The sequence below is a fragment of the Lissotriton helveticus genome, chromosome 10, assembly GCF_964261635.1.
Source record: "Lissotriton helveticus chromosome 10, aLisHel1.1, whole genome shotgun sequence".
Classification (NCBI taxonomy): Eukaryota; Metazoa; Chordata; class Amphibia; order Caudata; family Salamandridae; genus Lissotriton; species Lissotriton helveticus.
The window spans coordinates 3,587,642-3,612,771 of record NC_136071.1 but is presented as its reverse complement, the minus strand read 5'-3'; the positions used below and the strand labels follow the sequence as shown (position 1 = coordinate 3,612,771).

The window sequence follows — 25,130 nt, the reverse complement described above, 5'->3', positions numbered from 1 at the left end:
TGGATATAGGATTGCCTTTGTGAGGTTGAGCTAAAGCAACAAAAAGTTATCTTGTCTCACTAAATGGTTTTGTTCTTTCTATGTAATATAACAACGCTCTTCTAACATCTAAGGTGTGTAGAGCTCGTTCTGCCACAGAATCTGGTTGCGGGAAGAACACAGGTAACTCAACCGATTGATTGATGTGAAAGGCAGATACTACTTTAGGTAGAAATGTAGGGTTGGTACGAAGGACCACTTTGTCTTTGTGAAGCTGGAAAAAGGGTTCTTCTAAGGTTAGTGCCTGCAGCTCACCCATTCTCCTCAGTGAAGTAATTGCAACGAGGAAAGCGATTTTCCATGAGAGAAATTGCAGTTCACATCTATCCACTGGTTCAAAAGGTGGACCCATTAATCGTGTAAGGACTATGTTAAGATTCCACGCTGGGGCAGGTGGAAGTCTTGGTGGTATAACTCTTTTTAGTCCTTCCATAAATGGGTTGGCGCATTATCTGAGCATTACTCTTTGGAATCAAATCTGCACCCGGGGTCTTCACAAAGTCTCAGGCAGTCATAGCTGCACTCTTAAGAAGAATGGATTCAGTGCACGCCTATCTGGGTGACGGGTTGGTAACGGTGAGCGCACAAGCCCAATGCCAGAAGAACATTTGGACAGTGACGGTAGCACTCCACAGGCCGGGGTTCATGATATACCCTGAAAGATCATTGCTAGTCCCAGAGCAGAAAAAAGTGTTCCTGACAGTAAACCAAGAGAGACTGGTCACAGAGAGAGCAAACTCACATCTACAGGAAGGGACAGTATCTGATCGTGAGAACGATATGCAACTGGTGGGGATGATGGCATCCTGTGGACCACTCGTTCCCCCGTTCCAGGAATGGATCCATGAACGCTTACAGGAAAAATGACCACAGGCCACCTGGAACTGGGAGGATCTAGTGGGTTTTACAAAGGTGTGCAGTGCTGCAAGATAAAAAAGATTACCAGAGACAGACACTTCAAATGAACAACTCCCTCAGTGATCATAACCACGGAAGAATCAACACGGGTGAGAAGCACTCTGGGGAAACCCGCGGTGATCCACGCAGTCAGAGCCTCTGACTGTATGGTATGACTCCAGGGCACCGGGAGCCAGTGCTGGTGTGGGCGCTATAATTCAGGCTCTCTTTCCCCTGTTAAGATAACTTCCACTCAGAAACGTGTAGTGGTTTCACTCGGCCTAGTCCCAAAGGGTCCAGGTTGCACACAGACATGTCTAGTGGTTTCACTCTCCCTCCTGCCACAGGGTCCTAGTCGCACACAGGCACACACCCATGGTAGTTTCACTCGTCATGCTAACACAAAGTCCTGGTCATGCACAGTCACCATCTCATAAGTTTCCAAGACAATAAACTTTACAGGCTGTGTTGTGGCTTCAGCAATGAAGGGACGAGGGGCCCTGCTCAGACACACCAGCCCTCTACGGTTATGTCTGAGGGGACTGGTTATTAATCTCTTAGATTCAGTCTATGCAAAGACTAAGGCCTTAGACTGAGTCTACGCAAAGACTGAGGCCTTAGACCGAGTCCACGCAAAGACTGAGGCCTTCGACCGAGTCCACGCAAAGACTGAGGCCCCTTACCGAGTCCACGCAAAGACTGGGGTCTTAGACCGAGTCCAAGCAAAGACTGAGGCCTTACACCGAGTCCACGCAAAGACTGAGGCCTTCGACCGAGTCCACGCAAAGACTGAGGCCTTCGACCGAGTCCACGCAAAGACTGAGGCCTTAGTCTGAGTCCAAGCAAAGACTAAGGCCTTAGACCGAGTCCATGCAAAGACTGAGGCCTCGCTTCACAGGCACACTGCACACCGTAAGACTTATGTCTAGTCTGGCAGCAGCACTGGTTGGGGAGTTTGTGTGAATAAAAATGGCCCCACAATCTGTCGATACTCACATGAATTTTGGAAGAGCTGCATCTGCATGTCCACGAGAGGGAACGACTGGCGGAAACTGTAGGTCACCAAAATCTTTTTCTTCTGAAAAATCTTAGTTACCTATAAAAGAGAAGGAGAAACGAGAAAAAAATATCAGCAGGACGGGAAACGAGATAAATGCTTCAACACGGGGAAAAAGGGACAAAGTAATATTACTAAGGGGTATGAGAGAAAGGCCTGAGTGTTTCAAGACGGAGAAAAATGCACATTGCAGATGAAGATGAGAGAAATTAACTTTACAGAGAAATTAACTTTACAGAGAAATTAACTTTACAAGCGCAGTAAAATAAACAAGCATTTGCAATGCAATTGGTCTCGCCTTTGGGACCTTATAAGTAATTAGCCACGCAGCACATTATCCTGGCACTCAATCGCTCACAACTGTAATGTGCGAGTGCTCGTAACGTTAACTTCCTAACTCTGATAACTATTATCGAGGTAAAGAAGTGAGAGGTTCTCACATATTTATGCAATGACATGGGTTAACAGTGACCTTCCTTTAGGACTGAAGAGCTCCACAGATGCCCTCGACTGGTGGCTCTCTGTACCCAAGCATCCGGCTACTGGGGGGGACCACTAGCCAAATGCCATTGGCTCGCTAGCTCTCTGCAATGCCTGTGCGACATCTGAGACATCATGAGAAATAGTATTCTCCTTGACTTTTACTGAATGCAGGAGTATTTGAGCAAAGGAAAATGACAGAACATCCCCCTGAAGGCACCCCAAGTGCGGGCTCAACAGAAGCAGCGGTTTCAGCAGAAACCCCGGTCTAATCCTTAACCTACTCAACGACAGAAGGACTTTGTGTGGGCCACCCGAAGTTGTGATGTGAGAGAGATTTATATAGCGCACGAATGCCCGTGGGCGTCTAGGCGCTCATAGCGGAGGAAAGAGCCTGAGTTACAGGTGTGGGTAATATAAGTTAAATTAATTTTAGAAAAGCCATGTCTTTAAAAGCTTTCTGAATCCGAGTAGCTTTTGATGTTTATTGGGAGCGAGTTCCATAGCTTTGCTGAGCCCAGGATAAAGCTTATTCCGCCCCAGTTGACTTTTCTAAATTTTGGAGTCCGGAGGAGTTTGCTCTGTGCTGAGCGAAGGTGTCTTGGAGGATGGTACCAGGTGAGATGTTGTTTCAGGAATGCTGGCCCCTTTCCATGTAATGCCTTGTATGCTAGACAGATGGCCTTAAAATCTATTCTCTTTTTCACGGGGAGCCAATGGAGTTTTTTAAGGCCTAAATATAAAACTTAGTTGTAGGGGATGTAGTGAGACACGTGGCCCACTTGAGGGAGCCCTGTAGTGTCGCACACGCATACCCCACGGCTAGGAGTATGCAGGGGTGCGAGACCGCTTGAGTCTTGTCCGTGACAGTAATAAACGACTGAAGTGTCTATGATGTATCCGCTCGTCCGCAGCCAAAAAAGCAATCGAAATTGACCATTTTTTCAAACCTCAAAGAAATGTGCTTCTTGATAAATGCCGCACGCACTCACAGGTGAAAGCGCACAACTCACAAGAGCCCTCAGCGACCCTGTTTGGCGTTGGTCACAGGGGTTGGGGGGAGGAAAGAAACAGACACGAGGGCAGGTGATGTTATTGAAAGTGGGCACCTGTGGTGTTAATTTCAAAACATATAATCAAAGATAAAGCACTGCCGTGCTGCTTCAAAAAACACACGCGGTTCCAGCTGCAGCAGCACACTTCCTGCCTACAGTAAAAGAAACTCAATAACGAAAATTGTGCTTACAGACTAATTAACACTACAGTGTAACAACTGAAGTAAAAGGGCCAGTAGCCATGGCAGGTCACAAATGAAGACAAGGCGGTACTAACAAGGGACTAACAAGCTGATTACTGAATCAGAAGCCAGCATTTGAAGGACAAAGACAGAGCCAATGACAAATATGGGCGGGGAGTGGGCGAGACTTCTTTTCCATACTCCAGTACAGCCAGTCTCGCAGAGCAGCGCACGTGCGCTGACTCTGGGCTCGACCTCAAAATACACCACACAATGAGCAAAAAAGAAAATCAATGCTACAAAGGGCCTGAAGAAAGAAATAAACGCCACAAAAGGAGAAAAATTAGTTTTACAGAAGAGAGTGGTAAGAAAAAATAGCATTACAGAAGTGGGAAAAAAAATAAAGGAATGATAAGAAAGAGAACATGCGTGATGTTACAGAAGGTAGAGAAGAAAAGCATGGATGTTACTGGAAGAAAAAACAAAGAAATGTGCTACTGGAGGGGGAAGAGAAAGCATTAGAGGCTGAGAGAAGCAAAAAAAAGTTTAACTGTATAAACCCCACTACAATAAACGCAATACAGTCCTTGCAATGGTCATTGTGCAGCTAGTCCCTGTTAAATATTCTTATGCTGTATGTAATTAGAATATATCATTGTTGGTATCCCGTTCACTCAAAGGTCTGTGTTGTAGGCATCGACCACGTCTTGTCTAGAAGGATTCGCTATCACGTCTGCGTGTCGCTCTACGGTTAATGGTCGAGGCAGCTTCTGGTTATGTGAGCTGCATCAAAACCCCTTTTCATATTACTTGCCTTTGTCCCCCTTACAGCTGAACCAGAACTCTGGCTCAAACCAGCCTTCAAAGCAGCCACTGGAGGTGGTGGGAGTCTGCGTCACTTAGCGATGAGAACTTACCACTGTACCCAAGTCTGGTGGAGTTACGGACGGGTCTCTCTACTGCGGAATCCATGTCGTCGACTGTCGGGCATTTTATTGTCTGGCTCCCACAGGCTCAATGTGCATTTGTTCTGGTTAACTCTAAGTGCTGTGACCGGTTTGCCCAAGTGCTTTTCACCAGAAGGGTTTCAATTCGTTGTCAGCTTGTAGAGTATTCTTTCTTTTTTATTGATTCCAGTTGTTTTTGGTGTGTTGTACGTGGTCTCTTTGATTCCTTATGTGGAAGGGGTCGGTGACACTCAGGTCCTCTTCTCTGTTTGCCTGTCTGTCTGTCCCTCGCCTCCTGGCTGGTGGGTCACCTTAAGGACTGTCTGGCAGTTCCTGTGAAACGATTGCTTGTCCTGAGGCTTGAAGACTCCAGTTTTTAGGTCTGGTTTGAAGGGCGCAATTGTCGGCCGGCGTCATGTGATCAACCTAAAAGAGCTTTGAGGAGAACTACAAAGAGGGGCACTGGCTCCGCCCACAGGGGCACATGTTTTGATTGGGTTGTGTGCTTCACCCAGAAAAAACTGCTTCCCCTCCATGCAGCTGTGATTATTTTGTTCATTTATTCAGCTGCCTGAGCCCAGACACACAGTTCACTGTAATACTATGATTGTCTTGGATAACTCAATAATTTAGGTTGTTTTCTTCTCTGGCAGCATAACAGGTAGGAGGCGGGAGTCATGAGGAATGTATGACAGTCCCAGCACTCTCCCCGTCCATCATTAACTTTAGACTTTGCAGGGAGAGACGTACAGGACCACACTGCATGGATGTTTAGTTCTGGCTTGACACTACGATTGTCGCCTGACCCTATGTGATCAACAAACTGAGCTTTCAGAGCACTAATGGGAGATGATCCTAGGCTCTACCCACATGTTGGTTCCCCAAAGTAGAGGATTTGATTGGTCTGTATTTGTAGGCTTCCACTAGAAAGACTGCTTGTATTGCACTTTTTGGTCTCTGCCAAAGCTTACACTCGATGCAGCAGGACTGCGTTGGTTATGGCGCCGCCACCGATCGTGGCTGTAGAACTGCCTATAGATGCATCAAGCATCCATTCTGCGAATCCTAAATAGCGAAAAATAACAAATCGCTATTTAGAAATCGTAGAATGGGATGCATCATCCAAATCGCAAAATATCTGTGATTCGCACACGCCCGCAATCGACAAATGGGACTCCGCAAAAATCCCTACAAAATCGCAGACTCGGCTGTTTCCAACCCCCTAATTACGAATCTGCAATTACCGATTTCGCAAATACCGAAATCGCAACAGGAAGTCGCATTTGTAGCCCAATGATGACGTCACTACCAGGAAGTAGCCTGCTCCATGCCACTGACTTCATGGTTACCACCTGGTTTCGCTTCTCCTTAAATTGCGACTCTCATTTAGCGAATTAAGGTGTTTTCGCTATTTGCAAATGCTGATGCATGTGGATAGCGGTTTGTTTGCTAATTTGCTATTTAATTCACAGAATATGTGGAGATTCGCTTTTAAGGAATCACAGTGGGGGTTTCTACGGGTTTTGCGATTCTTAGTTTTGCGATTTCGCTATTTGTTGCTTTACCACTTGATGCATTGCGGAAGTGGAATTTGAGATCACGATCGCTGTTTCGCAGTGATTGCAAGCGCAAATTCGCTTGATGCATCTATGCCCTGATCTGTTTAATATGAAATGTTAAGATAAAGGCGCTTGGCCAGAAGTATCTATTGTGAAAAGCACATGTTAAAGTCAATGGACACTTTGTTATTACCATATATTAAACCATGCAGATAGGTATTTTCTTCCATGGAATCTCACAGATTACCATAGTAAGGAACGGTTTTGGTGTTTGTTACTCATATAATAAACTGTGCCTACGGATGGCTGGTTTTTGAGAATCCTTCTTAGGCCCTCTTAGGAGAGGTATTTTTTTGCTTAGCTAACAGTAGTTTTCTACTTTTAGGACTGAATGGTTGCTTTGTGGAAAGGCACACCCTCTCAACTGTAGGTCTGAGTTGGTTATGGGGATAAGCTCTAGGCCTGATTGATGCGCCTGGAAACGTGATGTCCGAAGCCACTGGTCAGCTTATTATGAAACATTGAGACAAAGACAGTTGGTATGGCTTATCAATTGCGGAAAGCATTTATAAAAGCCAGCGAGCCTGTAATACTTGGTTGTCATTACATCGTGTTACAGGCTAAAGAGAGATACTTTGTTCCATGTAATCCCACAGAATCCCAAAGCAGGCACGGGGTTTTGTGTATTCCACCCACTCCAACACGCCTGAGGGATTTTCACTGTGATTATTCTTCTTAGGCCTTTTTGAGAGGAGTTGTATCTTGTTCTGTAAACTGTATTTTTCAACATATTTGCAATTTTATAACTATGTATGACGGTTGCAACAGACCCTTGAACCGACTGGTAAGGTGTAAAACCAATAGTAAAGGGGAACGGCTTCAGCGGTTCACTGGGAAAAGGCATCCAAATGTCATAGGATTGATGGGTTTGTTATTAAACGTTATGACAAAGCCAGTTGGCCTGACCTACCTACCGTGGAAAACCCATGTTAAAGACAATGGGCCAGATGTAGGTAACTTCAATTTACCGACTCATAAATACCGAACTTTACCGATTCGGTATTTATGAATCGGTAAATTTGAAGGAGGTAGATGTAGGTAAATTTAATTTTTGATTTACCGATACGGTATTGCCCATTGATTCCTATGGGCCTTGAAGCCCATAGGAATCAATGGGCAATACCGAATCGGTATTTACCGAATGCTGCAAGGGTGCAGGGGGTGTCACTTTGACACCCTCTAGCACCCCAAGTACAGGCTTGTGTGACATGTGGCACACATACATGCCCTAAGGGCATGTCTGTGTGTCACATGGCACAGGTGTGCATGGACAGATGTGCATGCACACCTGGATTCTGTATTTTACCACCCAATAGGATTGTGTGGTAAACTACCGACTCTTAAGGGCCTGTGGCACTCTCAGGAGTGTCAGCTACATATGGATTTACCGATTCAGTACATTTACAGAATCGGTAAAATATAGGCCCCCTACATCAGAAAACCCTAATACCAGTCAGTAACGGCCGAATTCGGCCGTTACCAACCGGCATTAGGGCTCCTACATCTGGCCCAATGAGCCTCTACGGACGGGTTGTTTTGCACTGAGCTAGAGCCTGCAGGCAGGACTTTCGTTACATGGAACATCATAGATCTCTTTAGTAGGGTTTGGGGCTGGTCACCCCCTCTGACAAACCAGGGGTATTTGCCTCATGTGAATTCTTCTTAAGCCCTGCTAGGCCCCAACCTTCTCTTACATCTCAGTTACCTATAAGGTAGCCCCATGGGCAGGGCGCAGTGTATTTAAAAGGTAGGACCGGTAGAGGGGTATTTTTGCATGTCCTGATAGTGAAATACTGTGTATTTCCTTTTCACTGGTTAAAGGCTATCTCTCCCATAGGTTGACATGGGAGCTGCTTGGTAACACATTACCAAGGTAGCTGGGCAGTGGGAGCTAATACCAAATGGAGTTTAGTATGCCTGAGCTCAGGATATAAAAATACATCTTTTAAGATTTTTATATGATGTGCTTTTAGAAGGAGGGCATTTTCTTGCTTACCCTTCCTGTGTGCCTCTGCCTTTAGTGTATTCCCTGTCTGGGTTTAGAGTGACAGGAGCAGGGGATGAGCATTCACATTAGACACGCACAAGGGGGTTTGAGGTGTGTCCTGCCTTTCCTGGGTGACTCCTTGCCAGGCTGAATAGACCTGGCTGCATTTAGGGTAGTGGGAATTGTTGCTTGCACCTGAATGGACTGTGGCTGCCTCTCACAAAGCTGTTTCTGCCTCCCGGGGTGAACTTGGCCTGAGCCAGGCTGAACTGGTTTAAGTGTGTGCCAGAGGAACTTTGTTTGTACCAACTTTAAAAGAACGTGTTGTATAAATTTGGGGCCCTAACCCCAGAACTTGGCCTGTGGACACTGCTCGTAGAGAACACGGACCACCATCCCTCTTTCCACTGCAGCCCTGGTCTCACCGATGCCACTGATGGAGAAGTGTGGCTCAATGGTTAGAGCGGCAGAACCTGATGCAGAGGTCTAGCCCGGGACCAGGGTTCAATTCCCCGCCTCGGCGGGTCTTGGGCTCAAAATTCCACGGACCTGGTAATTCTCGCCTCGGTGCCTATTCTAATCATGGGTCCCACTCTGTGACTCTGGGCAATAGCTTGCTTAATCTCCACAACGGCCCCCACAACGCTAAGGATGCCTGGCCTCCACCTTGGGGGTGCCCAGGAGTGGACACCTCACAGGGAAAGCCAGGATGGGTTCCACAGCGGTATTCGTACAAGCGCCTTGAGACCCTTGCGGGTGAGTAGTGCGCTATACAAGTATCAATTTACAATTTACATTTACTGATCCAAGCTGACAACGACGCCGCTGACTGCACCTTGGTTTGGGGGCACCACTCATAGATTACTCGATGCACCACCCCGTCCCAAACCGCGCCTCGGCCCACCGACGCCAGCACCATTGATTCCAGATCATCAACCGATGCCACTGCCTGAACCTTGTCTTGGGCGTCCTGTACACTGCATTACCCCCGCCTTGCACCACAGCCTTGGGTCTACCGATCACATCGCTTCAGCAACGACGACGCCACTGCCTGCACGTGACCTGTCATCACTGCAACGAGTACCGCTCCGATTCGCACTGCAGCCTTGGTGTAACCGATGCCACTGGTCGGCCGTCATCGAGCCGGTGGGTGCACTGCGACCTGAGGGCACCACATGTCACAACGCTCTGCTTCACACCGCAGCCCTGACGCCGGTGCTCCTGACTGCAAACTCAAGGAGTTCGACCTGCACTGCATGTGATTTCAAGGACTCGACAACTCCTGCACTGACTCCCGGAACTGACTCCTGTTGATGCCGCTCCTTCGGAGCTCACTGGGAGGTCTGATGCCCTGTATCTACAGGGTTCCTGTTTTACGGGTATCCCCAACACTGTAGCTGGCCCGCGACGCTGCGGTCAGACAGAACTGTTGGATTTGTTTGTTCACGACTAAGTGATAATCCCGGACAGAGCTATCGACTTCCAGGAACGAGTTTTAAAGTCTATGGGGCATATGTACAAGCCCCTGTTGCCACCACAACGTCACTTTTACGGATGTTGTGGTGGCGATAGGGATGCACCTTATGTACTAGGCAGCGTTAAGATACTTAACGTGGCTTAACGCTGCCTTGTAAATAAAGAGCCCTTTCACGTTATGCTGAGCGTGAAAGGGGCGTGCAGTGGGTGTTGTGGTGGGCGTTCCACTGCAACACCCATTGTATTTGACGCTGCCCCCTATGTACAAGGGTAGCGTACATAGGAGGCAGCACCAAAATTAAGACCAGCAAAACCCTGGTCTTAAGTTGGTGAAAAGAAGAGAAATGCATTATTTCTTCTTTTTTTTTCTTTTTCCATGTGTGCTGCCTTGTGCAGCACACATAGAAAAAGCAAAATGCCTTGGTTTGTTTATGTACAGGTAGGTGTCCCTTCCTGTACATAAACAAACCTTTACAAAAAATGCTACTCCTCCCCCTCTAACATATGGAGGGAACCAACGAGAAGCTCTCCAGCCATTATCTAAACACTTTGGATTCTCCTCCATCTTTGGAATTCATCTCACCACCAGCAGGTCTACGAAAAGGAAAACTTGCTCTCCCCTCGCCGGCCTTCAGGGCTATCTCTCCCCTGTCGACCTATCAGTGCAGGGCAAGGAGCAGGAACCCTACCCGTCCTCCTTCACCTTCCATGGCCCTCGCTCCACCTCTCACACCTAGCATGTTATTCCACAAGAAGACATCCCTCCCTGCGACCCGTGCTCTCTTACCACCAGGAGGTCATTGACCAGGAAGACTCCATCCCTCCCCCTTCCCTGCGGTGTCTGCGACCCCTGCTCTCTTACCACCAGCAAATCATTGAACAGGAATACTTCGCTTCTCCCTCCCTCCCCGCGGTGCCTGCGACCCCTGCTCTCTTACCACCAGCAGTTCATTGAACAGGAAGACTTCCCTTCTCCCTCCCTCCCGACGGTGCCTGCGACCCATGATCTCTTACCACCAGAAGGTAATTGAACAGGAAGACTTCCCTTCTACCTCCCTCCCCGGGGTGCCTGTGACCCATGCTCTCTTACCAACAGCAGGTCATTGAACAGGAAGACTTCCCTTCTCCCTCCCTCCCCTGCGGTGCCTGCGACCCCTGCTCTCTTATCACCAGCATGTCATTGAACAGGAAGACTTCCCTTCTCCCTCCCTCCCTGGGGTGCCTGCGACCCCTGCTCTCTTACCACCAGCAGGTCATTGAACAGGAAGACTTCCCTTCACCCTCCCTTCCCACGGTGCCTGAGACCCCTGCTCTCTTACCACCAGCAGGTCATTGAACAGGAAGACTTCCCTTCTCCCTCCCCCTGCGACCCCTGCTCTCTTATCACCAGCATGTCATTGAACAGGAAGACTTCCCTTCTCCCTCCCTCCCTGGGGTGCCTGCGACCCCTGCTCTCTTACCACCAGCAGGTCATTGAACAGGAAGACTTCCCTTCTCCCTCCCTTCCCGCGGTGCCTGAGACCCCAGCTCTCTTACCACCAGCAGGTCATTGAACAGGAAGACTTCCCTTCTCCTTCCCTCCCAGCGGTGCCTGCGACCCCTGCTCTCTTACCACCAGCATGTCATTGAACAGAAAGACTTCCCTTCTCCCTCCCCCGCGGTGCCTGTGACCCCCACCTCTCTTACCACCAGCAGGTCATTGAACAGGAAGACTTCCCTTCTCCCTCCCTCCCAGCGGTGCCTGTGACCCCTGCTCTCTTACCACCAGCATGTCATTGAACAGGAAGACTTCCCTTCTCCCTCCCCCCGCGGTGCCTGTGACCCCACCTCTCTTACCACCAGCAGGTCATTGAACAGGAAGACTTCCCTTCTCCCACCCTCCCCGCGGTGCCTGCGACCCCTGCTCTCTTACCACCAGCAGGTCACTGAACAGGAAGACTTCCCTTCTCCTTCCCTCCCCGCGGTGCCTGCGACCCCTGCTCTCTTACCACCAGCAGGTCATTGAACAGGAAGACTTCCCTTCTCCCTCCCCCCGCGGTGCCTGTGACCCATGCTTTCTTACCACCAGCAGGTCATTGAACAGGAAGACTTCCCTTCTCCCTCCCCCCAGCGGTGCCTGCGACCCATGCTCTCTTATCACCAGCAGGGCATTGAACAGGAAGACTTCCCTTCTCCCTCCCTCCCCGGGGTGCCTGTGACCCATGCTCTCTTACCACGAGCAGGTCATTAACAGGAAGACTTCCCTTCTCCCTCCCCCTGCGGTGCCTGCAACCCCTGTTCTCTTACCACCAGTAGGTCATTGAACAGGAAGACTTCCCTTCTCCCTCCCCCCGCGGTGCCTGCGACCCCTGCTCTCTTACCACCAGCAGGTCATTGAACAGGAAGACTTCCCTTCTCCCTCCCTCCCGCGGTGCCTGCGACCCCTGCTCTCTTACCACCAGCAGGTCATTGATAGGAAGACTTCCCTTTTCCCTCCCCCTGCGGTGCCTGCGACCCCTGCTCTCTTACTACCAGCAGGTCATTAAACAGGAAGACTTCCCTTCTCCCTCCCCCCGCGGTGCCTGCGACCCCTGCTCTCTTACCACCAGCAGGTCATTGAACAGGAAGACTTCCCTTCTCCCTCCCTCCCGCGGTGCCTGCGACCCCTGCTCTCTTACCACCAGCAGGTCATTGATAGGAAGACTTCCCTTCTCCCTCCCCCCGCGGTGCCTGCGACCCCTGCTCTCTTACCACCAGCAGGTCATTGAACAGGAAGACTTCTCTCTGATGCAGCCCAAGCCTCTGAGGTCGATTTGGATCTGGAACTTCGTAAAGCTGACAACAACACACCAAGCGCCGGTGCGGCAAAGAGAGAACCTGAAATGCAAGAAGAGCTGCTTCAGTACAAGAAGAGGTTTATGAGCAGGCAGAGGATTTGGAAGGACTTCATAAAAGAAAGCATGTGCTTGTGAGCTGGGAGACAGCATGGAAGAGAAGAAACGGATTAAAAATAAGTTGACAGACAAAATGTACGGTAGAATGAAAAAGAGAAAGACTCAAGAAAGGACTGTGAAGCTAGAGAATGAACACAAGCCAGATAGAAGTGACTGCAAAGGCAGGGGAGAGTCACAAATGTATAAAGCAGGTGGACAAGAAGTAAGAGAATGGAAACAAAATCAAAATGAAAAACAAAAGAGGAGCAGGAAGGGAAACATAGGAGCAGGAAGGGAAAGAGAGGAGAAAGGAAAGAATAGAGGAGATTCAAGGGAATGAAGTGATGAGAACAAAGCAGAGGAGAGAAGGCCAAGAAGGGAGAGCAGGAGAAGAAGCAACAGAGGAGAGGAATATCAAAAGATAAACAGAAGCAGAACAAAAGAAAAGAGGAAAGAAAGAGAGAGAGAGAGAGAAAGAAAAGAAGGTAGAGAAGAGAGGCACATGAAAAAGTGAACTAACGAGCAAGGGTGGAGGCCAGCGGACAGGAAAGAGGCGAAGAGAGGAGGGATAGAAATAGAAAGAGCTGAAGCAAAAAGAAGAGAAGAGGTTGCAAACATTAACATCAAGCAGAGGGGCAGAAATGAAGAGATGAAAGAAGCAAAAAGGGGAAAGAGAGGCACAAGGTAACAATTAGATTAAAGAAGAGTAGGAGGATTCAGGAAGGATTTAAAGAGCAACAGGAGGCCAGTGAAGAAACAGAAGGACGGGAGGAGTAAGAAGAGGGGAGAGGATACAGGAATGAGGACCAAAAAGGGAAAGAAGTGAGGATATAACAAGAGAGGAGCAGAGAAGCCAACAAGTGTGGGAAGGAGGCGGTATAAAGGGAGTACTGATTTTGGACAGGATAAACCTACATGTACCCCATTCACATAGATCTCAACAGTCCTGGCATCTATCTGGGTCCTCCGGTCTCCTTAAAGTGTTTCTCTCAAGTTCCCTTTTGCAAACCGAGGTCGAACCATATCCAAAATATGTATTCATGTATTTATTTATTGTGGAACTTTGTGAAATGGTGCACGTGGCATGACAGATACTGCATAGCACCGGTCATTAGATGTTGGGAAGAGAAAAGGTTAATGGTAGAGCCTGATGGATGAAGCAACCAAAACCAGAAAGACCCTCATTCAGGCCCACGTCACCAGACCCTCGACTACGGCAACGCCCTCTACGCCGTCATCTCCACCAGCTCCACAGAAGACCCCAGATCATACAGAACACTGCAGTCAGACTCATCCTGGACCCCCCCAAACAAACTCACATCAACCCACCCCTGAGAGACCTCCACTGGCTCCCCATCCCGAAGAGATGACGGTTCAAGCTTATGCACACCTACATCCCCTCTACGACCTAGGACCTGCTTACATCAACCATAGACTGATGACCAACCCGCAAGACATCTGCGCTCCTCTTCACTCGCCCTCACGCACACACCCTGCATCCAACACCCAGATACCCCTAGGAGTGACACTGCTGCGCTCTACAAATTGATTGATTGACTGAAGATTGAAGGCCCATGTGTGGCGTTCTTTTGTCACCACCCATTTCCAATCACTAACTTCTCAAGAACAATATATTTTGAACTAGCAGCCCGTCCCGACGTTGTCCGGGAGCAATTAGGCTTCAGGGCCCCCGCCCGCCCCGAGGTTGTCCATGGGTCCCCCGGAGCCTTCCTCCATATATTGCAGTATTATACCTCTATGTTTACTTTGTACGCTTTTGTAGCAGCCCGTCCCGACGTTGTCCGGGAGCAATTAGGCTTCAGGGTCCCCGCCCCGACGTTGTCCGTGGGTCTCCCCAGGAGCCTTCCTCCATATATTGCAGTATTATACCTCTGTTTACTTTGTACGCTTTTGTAACCTGCACACGTAACTTTTTCCTCCTGTAATGCACCGTTTGGCTCACTTTTGTAATGCTCCGTTTGCTTCCTCTTGCTCACGATTTTCATTTTTGCTTCATTTTTCCGCCGCTCACCGCTCCTAACTAAATTAATAAATAACCTACCTCATCCGCCGCTCACTGCTCCTCACCGCCTGTCCGCCGCTCCTCACCGCCTGTCCGCCGCTCCTCACCGCTCCTCACTGCTCCTCCCCGCGCCATGTCCGCTGGTCCCCCTCGCGCTCCTGGACGCCGCTCCTCACGTCGGGCACGCACGTCGCGACTGGCGTTTCTTCCAAGGGACTACTTTTTTTCGGTACATTTTTTATATAACGTATATTTATTAGGTTTATATAGCCTATGTCCATCTGCACACCCTGACGATTACAACGATGTATCGGGTGTGTGGATTGGCGCTGTGGTTCCTGAGTTTAACCGCCTCAAAGGTTCAAAGTTCTTCCTTTATAATAGTAGTATAGATAATAATCATTATAATTAAATACATTCGGCTAACCAACATACTCAGAAATGATAGCACTGCTCGTCTGACTTGCCAATGGATAGCTTGTGAACCAATCCATATCTAAAGATGATCTATTCTGGTAAACTGCAACCTCAGGGTATCCCACCCTCCTCATCTGGGTACCTTTCCCAGACCCTCCTCTGTCAGCAGGGCGGTGGGCATAAAAAACTTTGCAAGATTCATCTTGTCTTTCAAGAATGGCTGCAGAGCTCGGTCATTCTCATAAGTTGTCCGTTGGCCTTGGACGTGCGGCTCCTCCTCGTCCAAACGTACTCTTTCATCTGGGTCCTTATCCCGTCACAGACACATGATCCTCCACCACTGCTGTCCCGACACAAAACGGACACTCTCGAGCTTGATACGAAAGGTTCATAAAGTCTTCATCTCCAGTGTCCACTCAAGAGCCCCATTGAGTCCAGGAATCAGAAGAATACTCCAATGGAATTGGCCCGGTACCTTATGCATATTTAATACTAACCTCTCTAAAGCTCTTTACCAACGAGTCTTTATGTCATTGTTTGAGGTAAAATGTTAACATTGACATCCAAGTTCAGAGATGGCATGGGGCTCAGCCAGGACCAACAAGATGATGGCGGCCAGGCTGTGACTCGCCGACGCGCCCCCGCCTGGGTGACATATCGGTGATGGAGAGGACATCTGCAGAATCTGTGATCTGGCACAGAAGGGGAAGAGTCCATGTGCCGGGAGCCACAACCCTTGAGACCTGTTTCCATAGAGGGGAGTGCCGCGACCCACAAAGAAGTGCTCGACCCATCTCTGACGGTCTGAACACATGCGCCCCAAGTTAGACCTCTCCACATCTTACAGTGTGGCACCGGATGTATGACGTTACAACGCATACTTTTACAACGCCTACCTTTACAACACGGTTTTTACAACACATACCATTACAACGCACAATGCTTTTAGGCGCTGGATAGTGAATAGTTTAATTTACTATTCCAACTCCAGTCCCCGTGGATAGTAGGGAAGGTTATTGGATAGTAAATTAACCTATTCCCTATCCTAGAGCGCCCCCCAGAGCAATGCGTTGTAATAGTTTGCGTTGTAAAAGTTGCGTTGTAATGGTAGTTCGTTGTAAAAGTTTCGTTGTAAAGGTTGTTTACCGTGGCACCGAAGGAAGGCCGCTCTGCTTGAGGACACTGGTGGTGGCACGTGAGGCTGCCGGATGAAAGCAGCCACCTCTTCAAGCCCACACACACGTGGTAAAACAACATGGAGTGAAACGACACTGATGAAGTGGGATACACATGGAACCGCCAACGGTGTAGACTCGATCAGATGCTAAGAGACCACAAATGTAGCGAGTGCAGACCGTAAACGTACAGACGACCACCCGGAACCACAAGACATTGAGACTCTGGCCAAAGTCCCAAAGATCCCGGCTTACATTATTTGCAGCAGCTCCCTCCCCTCTTACATCTGGAGAGGAGACCAACCTTAGGGCGGGAGCATGAGAGGCGTCTGCACCTTAACAGAGGTAGCTCTGATTCAACCACAGGTCTGATCTCCTGCCGCCATTCCTCTGCTGAACGGAAACCTTAGGGTCCGGGAGCAAGGTGCACCCAAATAAAGTGATAGAGGCCAGATCTTCTTCTTACTGGCACGAGCAGAGGAAAAGAGCTGGTACCGTCCCGGCACCACCAGCGGGTTTACAGGAGGGGCTCCAAAAATGGAGCAGAAACCACATTCCCGCTCTGGTTGAACTACATTGGTGAATAAGGCACAAGCGTAATCAGGTACACACAAGTGAATCCTGAGAAGGCATAGACTTCGAGGGGAGGGAGAGAAAGCTCTAACTACACTGGCGTAGGAGAACAGTCTGCAACGACTGCACGAAGCACACACGATCCAGACACATCTGGAAGATGACTGCCCAGAAGACTAAAGGGGCTGAGACAAACAACTTCAGTGAGGACAGACCCCTCTCCATTCACTGTCACCCCTACAATGACAAGCAAAACAGGTGGAGCTGGGCTCAAGAAGGGTGATCTCAGGTCTTGTCCACTGACTCGCAAAGTTCGAAAGAAGCTTGACTAAAGCGATACCCTCAATCCAACCAGATGGACCACGATGGTGTTCCACCGGACGTAAACATCAGGAAGCTTGAATCAAATATCCCGTGAGATGTCGTTGAGGCCTCAGTAGAAGCATCTCAGCTGAGATGCATGGAGGCCTTTTCTACTCACAGGGCAGGGTTCTTCTCTAAGAAGCTGACGTTACTGCGAGAACCCAAGACAAACTCACCCCTACAGTCTGGTAGATGTCGGCTGATTGTTCTGGAAGACTGGCCACAACCCACTTCAGCTGGAAGAAAGCTCCTCAAACTGCTTAAAGATGTTTTGAACAAGAACGGCCCATGGGCAGGATGGGGTTTCCCATGTGAAGTAAACTTTCAAGTACAGGGCAAGACTCAGCAAGTGGTTACTGTTCACAAACAACGAGGAAGGGACCACAGAGAGGAGACGGAAGTTCAAAGATAGCAATGGAGCGACTCCACGGAAGAGTCAAAGGCTCCGCCATCGCTCCACGAAGGCCACTCCTGAGGTAGAGAAGAGTTGCAACTCCTGGCATCGAGTCTATGCTGCACTGGTGACTCGATGTACAACGGTATGAAATACTTGCTCAGTGGGGAAGGTATTTTTGCTACTTTGCTGGCCAAGGCTGGAAGCCAGAGTCAAGGTGCTGCCTTTACATTTTTTTTTATTTCAAACACTTCTTGAGTCACAGAGAAATGTTACTTCTTTTTGTGATCCAAGTGTCCTGAGCTCTGGACCAAGGCGTGTCAGGCATTTTTTAATCGGTTATGGTTGTTTTGTTGTTTTTATATAGACGAAAATATGACTTTCCTTTGGTAACATTATTTCTGATGGATACGTCATCTTCAGCAGATTCTTCAGCTTATGGATATCCTTCAGGCGCTAGACTGGATCCAGGCACTCGTCGCAGACGGCAGCGTGGGCTCTGCCATGGTCGCACTCACCCTGTATGTGACATCCAAGCATAGAAGGCATCAACGAGTGCACACCAATGGAGGCATGAGGAGACAAACCCAGAAACATCAACCACGGTACATCGGTGAAGCGTGTATATCCAAGGATCTTATTCGTCGTGGCGCTAACTCACAGGAGAAGAGAAAGGGCGGTAAGGAATCTACAGGAAGACATTGTATCCATCAAAAGCATTGCTGTCGAAGGGAAGTCATTTTTGCTTCACCTGGATACATAATGCCACAGATTTCTCACCTTATAAATGAGTCTCAAAGCCATGCCTTCCAGGAGGTGGATTGAGAAGTAGATTAACAACAATCAAGCAATCAAACCCTGGCAAAGTACCAGTCAATGCCGCCTTCACTTCCACGGACCAAAGGATTCTCAGCCCGACCTTTCCAAGATCTGGGAACCTTGCCACTTTTGCTTCTCTTTTAAGCGCGGTTGAATCCTCACAAGCAAGGAATGGCTGTACCCCTCGCCAGGGCTGGGGTGTCAGGAAAGAGGACTCCGAAGCCCCATGGGAAGGGTATCTTCTGCCTCTTCAATCCAGGCCATAAACCTAAGGACTGTGAGATCTGTGGCACCTTCAGCAGCAACAAATCATAAGGGACAGAGAGCAGGCGGCTGCGTTTTCAAAATGCGGATCTCATTGGAGAAAAGCGCCCTAAAGACAAGGAAGCCCAAGCTCTGGGAATCTACATCGAGATACCAACCCCCTGAGGCAGCTTCCGGATCTTGTGAACACCTGTAGAAGCCCTCCGCCCCTCCGCGAATGGAGAGACCTCTGCTATATTTAGAGCAGCATCTACCTCCCAATTCTCACTATCAAAGACGAGAGTGGACAAAACACCCAGTTGTGCCCCCGCCAGCTGAGACGGTGCCACAAACGTGGTCATGTGTGAGATTCCACACAAGGGCACATCTCTCGCGCCAGTGTCACCACTGATGAAGACCTCGTCTTTGACGAGTGAGTCTACATTACAACACCCTACGGTGAAGACCAACACATCCAAAACGTCTCTTTTGTCGACCCCTCCAGCACCGCAGACAAAGACCCCACTCATGACGGAATCGACACCCGCTGCAGAAGTAACACTCTCCGCGTGCAGCAGGTGCTGCTGAGGGTCACCTGCTCTGCACAGACTGAAAGCCAGAGCCCTTCCCCCAAAGCAATGCCTTCGGATCAGATGAAGAAGATGTTTGGAAGACAATTTAAAGCAGAGTTTGCCCAACCTGTGCCTCGTGGACTTTGTAGGGTCCATGGAGCACACACAAGCGGTTTAGACCCCTTAAGTGTACTGGGCCCGAGTGTCTGCCTTAATGTCGACAATTAAGATGGGTAGGCATGGCTTGGCAGTTCGGGCTGGACTGTTCCCATGAGGCTCAGGGTCAGACTGATTTGCATATGGCCATGTCTGAAATGGGGTGGCTGAGTGTGCTAAAGAAGGTGATGGATTAAACCCAGATCAGTTGACTGGGGGTGAGTGTTTGATTGGTTCAGATGCTCCGTCCATCACCACCCCCTTTTGTACCGACAATTAAGATGGGGGTATGTTATCTCCCGCTTTTGGTCATGTAGTCTGTAGTATGAACTTCCTCCTGGTGTACTGTGGGATGCCTCAGTGACCAGCACCATCCATGCCTCAATGTCCAGCACCATCCATGCCTCAGTGTCCAGCACCATCAATGCCTCAGTGTCCAGCACCATCCATGCCTCGGTGACCAGCACCATCCATGCCTCAGTGTCCAGCACCATCAATGCCTCAGTGACCAGCACCATCCATGCCTCAGTGCCCAGCACCATCCATGCCTCAGTGCCCAGCACCATCCATGCCTCTGTGTCCAGCACCATCCGTGCCTCAGTGTCCAGCACCATCCATGCCTCAGTGACCAGCACCATCAATGCCTCAGTGACCAGCACCATCCATGCCTCAGTGACCAGCACCATCCATGCCTCAGTGTCCAGCACCATCAATGCCTCAGTGCCCAGCACCATCCATGCCTCAGTGCCCAGCACCATCCATGCCTCAGTGCCCAGCACCATCCATGCCTCTGTGTCCAGCACCATCCATGCCTCAGTGTCCAGCACCATCCATGCCTCAGTGACCAGCACCATCCATGCCTCAATGTCCAGCACCATCCATGCCTCAGTGTCCAGCACCATCAATGCCTCAGTGTCCAGCACCATCCATGCCTCAGTGACCAGCACCATCCATGCCTCAGTGTCCAGCACCATCAATGCCTCAGTGACCAGCACCATCAATGCCTCAGTGACCAGCACCATCAATGCCTCAGTGACCAGCACCATCCACGCCTCAGTGTCCAGCACCATCAATGCCTCAGTGTCCAGCACCATCCATGCCTCAGTGTCCAGCACCATCAATGCCTCAGTGTCCAGCACCATCAATGCCTCAGTGTCCAGCACCATCCATGCCTCAGTGACCAGCACCATCAATGCCTCAGTGCCCAGCACCATCCATGCCTCAGTGTCCAGCACCATCAATGCCTCAGTGACCAGCACCATCCATGCCTCAGTGTCCAGCACCATCAATGCCTCAGTGACCAGCACCATCAATGCCTCAGTGTCCAGCACCATCAATGCCTCAGTGTCCAGCACCATCAATGCCTCAGTGTCCAGCACCATCAATGCCTCAGTGTCCAGCACCATCCATGCCTCAGTGTCCAGCACCATCAATGCCTCAGTGCCCAGCACCATCCATGCCTCAGTGACCAACACCATCCATGCCTCAGTGTCCAGCACCATCCATGCCTCAGTGCCCAGCACCATCAATGCCTCAGTGCCCAGCACCATCCATGCCTCAGTGTCCAGCACCATCAATGCCTCAGTGACCAGCACCATCCATGCCTCAGTGACCAGCACCATCCATGCCTCAGTGTCCAGCACCATCCATGCCTCAGTGACCAGCACCATCCATGCCTCAGTGTCCAGCACCATCAATGCCTCAGTGTCCAGCACCATCAATGCCTCAGTGTCCAGCACCATCAATGCCTCAGTGTCCAGCACCATCAATGCCTCAGTGTCCAGCACCATCAATGCCTCAGTGTCCAGCACCATCCATGCCTCAGTGTCCAGCACCATCCATGCCTCAGTGCCCAGCACCATCCATGCCTCAGTGCCCAGCACCATCAATGCCTCAGTGTCCAGCACCATCAATGCCTCAGTGTCCAGCACCATCAATGCCTCAGTGTCCAGCGCCATCAATGCCTCAGTGTCCAGCGCCATCCATGCCTCAGTGTCCAGCACCATCCATGCCTCAGTGTCCAGCACCATCAATGCCTCAGTGTCCAGCACCATCAATGCCTCAGTGTCCAGCACCATCAATGACTCAGTGTCCAGCACCATCAATGCCTCAGTGACCAGCACCATCAATGCCTCAGTGTCCAGCACCATCAATGCCTCAGTGTCCAGCACCATCAATGCCTCAGTGACCAGCACCATCCATGCCTCAGTGACCAGCACCATCAATGCCTCAGTGACCAGCACCATCCATGACTCAATGTCCAGCACCATCCATGCCTCAGTGACCAGCACCATCAATGCCTCAGTGCCCAGCACCATCCATGCCTCAATGTCCAGCACCATCCATGCCTCAGTGCCCAGCACCATCAATGCCTCAGTGCCCAGCACCATCCATGCCTCAATGTCCAGCACCATCCATGCCTCAGTGACCAGCACCATCAATGCCTCAGTGCCCAGCACCATCAATGCCTCAGTGTCCAGCACCATCAATGCCTCAGTGTCCAGCACCATCAATGCCTCAGTGTCCAGCACCATCAATGCCTCAGTGTCCAGCACCATCCATGCCTCAGTGTCCAGCACCATCCATGCCTCAGTGCCCAGCACCATCCATGCCTCAGTGCCCAGCACCATCAATGCCTCAGTGTCCAGCACCATCAATGCCTCAGTGTCCAGCACCATCAATGCCTCAGTGTCCAGCACCATCAATGCCTCAGTGTCCAGCACCATCAATGCCTCAGTGTCCAGCACCATCCATGCCTCAGTGTCCAGCACCATCCATGCCTCAGTGTCCAGCACCATCAATGCCTCAGTGTCCAGCACCATCAATGCCTCAGTGTCCAGCACCATCAATGCCTCAGTGTCCAGCACCATCAATGCCTCAGTGACCAGCACCATCAATGCCTCAGTGTCCAGCACCATCAATGCCTCAGTGTCCAGCACCATCAATGCCTCAGTGTCCAGCACCATCAATGCCTCAGTGACCAGCACCATCCATGCCTCAGTGACCAGCACCATCAATGCCTCAGTGACCAGCACCATCCATGCCTCAATGTCCAGCACCATCCATGCCTCAGTGACCAGCACCATCAATGCCTCAGTGTCCAGCACCATCAATGCCTCAGTGTCCAGCACCATCCATGCCTCAGTGACCAGGACCATCAATGCCTCAGTGTCCAGCACCATCCATGCCTCAGTGACCAGGACCATCCATGCCTCAGTGTCCAGCACCATCCATGCCTCAGTGTCCAGCACCATCAATGCCTCAGTGTCCAGCACCATCCATGCCTCAGTGTCCAGCACCATCCATGCCTCAGTGTCCAGCACCATCCATGCCTCAGTGTCCAGCACCATCCATGCCTCAGTGTCCAGCACCATCAATGCCTCAGTGTCCAGCAGCGACACAGGAAGATGGACATCAGACGGTTTCACTCAGGTGATTGTGCTTGACCACCGTCCGGCCCCACAGACAGAACCGGTTTGCATCCAGAGTATCTCTCCTTCAACATGTGGTCGAACAGCGGGTGTTTTCCAGCCAGAGCAGCGCTTTGATGAGTAGAAGCATCACAGTGGACTCGCCGGCCTTTCGCTCTCACTGGGGAGAGAGGGAACATCACAGCGTTACTCAGAAAGATGGACAACAGCTCTTCCAGCCTTTAAACGACTTTCCTCCCGACGGCGTAGGGATATCATTGCCTGGAGACCTTCAAGGGCGTTCCAGCAAAGCCCCATAGCAGATGCCGAATAGCCAGAAAAATACCAAACATGTAACAGATTTAGGAATCATTCTCACAAGCTTAGTCGCTGATCCTTGAAATCCGAGCTTTACTGGAAATTTCTCGCCACACAATGGCCACCAGCTCCCACCTGATGCGGCTCCCAAAGACGATCTGAAGACGGAGTCCGCAATGAGGGAAACCGAGGGCGTTTCCTCGATGTCATTCACGGACACTATGGTCCACACAAGGTTTAAGTAACAAAAAAAACTGAAGATGTCGTTGCACGTCCAATCCCTGCAATGAGGTCACTTCGCATGTCGATTGATATTATTCAAAGCAGACCTTCTTTCCCCAGAAAGCATCGAGAGGATGGACGACATCCAACTCATCGCGACAACGGCATGCTCTGGGAACGCGTCCATGTCTGCTTCTGATGCTAGGCGGTCACTCAGGTCACAACTTCAAACCTAAGATCTACCCGGAGAGGGAGAAAGTGTCTTAGAAGCTTCCCTTGAGGTAGCGCAGAGCTGGGCTCCGTAGACTAGTGGTGGCCCCTGCTAGGCTCGTAGACTGGTGGTGGCCCTTTCTAGGCTCGTAGACTGGTGGTGGCCCTTTCTAGGCTCGTAGACTGGTGGTAGCCCCTGCTAGGCTCGTAGACTGGTGGTAGCCCCTGCTGGGCTCGTAGACTGGTGGTGGCCCCTGCTAGGCTCGTAGACTGGTGGTGGCCCCTGCTAGGCTCGTAGACTGGTGGTGGCCCCTGCTGGGCTCGTAGACTGGTGGTGGCCCCTGCTAGGCTCGTAGACTGGTGGTGGCCCCCGCTGGGCTCGTAGACTGGGGGTGGCCCCCGCTAGGCTCGTAGACTGGTGGTGGGCCCTGCTAGGCTCGTAGACTGGTGGTGGCCCCTGCTGGGCTCGTAGACTGGTGGTGGCCCCTGCTAGGCTCGTAGACTGGTGGTGGCCCCTGCTAGGCTCGTAGACTGGTGGTGGCCCCTGCTAGGCTCGTAGACTGGTGGTGGACCCTGCTAGGCTCGTAGACTGGTGGTGGCCCCTGCTAGGCTCGTAGACTGGTGGTGGCCCCTGCTAGGCTCGTAGACTGGTGGTGGCCCCTGCTAGGCTCGTAGACTGGTGGTGGGCCCTGCTAGGCTCGTAGACTGGTGGTGGCCCCTGCTGGGCTCGTAGACTGGGGGTGGCCCCTGCTAGGCTCGTAGACTGGTGGTGGGCCCTGCTAGGCTCGTAGACTGGTGGTGGGCCCTGCTAGGCTCGTAGACTGGTGGTGGCCCCTGCTAGGCTCCGCAGACTGGTGGTGGCCCCTGCTAGGCTCGTAGACTGGTGGTGGCCCCTGCTAGGCTCGTAGACTGGGGGTGGCCCCTGCTAGGCTCGTAGACTGGTGGTGGCCCCTGCTAGGCTCGTAGACTGGGGGTGGCCCCTGCTAGGCTCGTAGACTGGTGGTGGCCCCTGCTAGGCTTTAGGACTCCGCTCTCTACCTGTTGACAACTCTTCAACTTTGGAAGGAACTGAGGCCAAGTCTTGCAGCTCTGTGCTCTCAATGCCACAGCAGGCTCCAGCTTGAGGGGACAGAGGTACATTCCTCTTGGTAAGGCCGGTGCCCAACCAGGTCAATTTCCTGCGTTTTCATGGGAAGAATTAGAAAGGTTTTTTTTAAGTTAAACCCCCCTGATGGTTTAATAATATTTTTAATTGTATTTGGATTCATAAACAGATAGCGAATATTGTCTGAAGCTAAGCAATGTTAGAATATGAAAATATTTAATTTTGACAGGCATGCTTCTCAGAAAATTCTGAGATTTTACACATGGGTTGACCTTGTCAGAGTTTATGAAGAGAACCAACATTATGATGTGTTTTCCTTTTTAAAATGATTGCAGAAGCAATAATGATGGTCAGAAGAAACTAGATGCAGCCGAACATTTGAAAAGAGTTCTTTTAAGGCAGAGAAGTGACAGAAACATTTCAAAGAGGTGCAAATGCAGCAGAGATCGGAGGCGAGAGACGAAAGGAGAGTAGTACTG

The 25,130-nt window shown here is 50.4% G+C and overlaps 1 protein-coding gene across 4 annotated transcripts in view; it reads right to left on the bottom strand.

Annotated features, from left to right (window-relative positions):
* IQSEC2 (IQ motif and Sec7 domain ArfGEF 2) overlaps positions 1–25,130 on the bottom strand; it is a 359,223-nt gene that overhangs the window by 50,474 nt on the left and 283,619 nt on the right. For all 4 annotated transcript variants that reach the window (XM_078664507.1, XM_078664509.1, XM_078664510.1 and 1 more), the window contains 2 exons: positions 12,470–12,595; positions 1,933–2,032 (listed from right to left, as the gene is read on the bottom strand). In XM_078664507.1, coding sequence (XP_078520633.1) covers positions 1,933–2,032; positions 12,470–12,595 — 226 coding nt within the window. The remainder of the gene's footprint in view (positions 1–1,932; positions 2,033–12,469; positions 12,596–25,130) is intronic.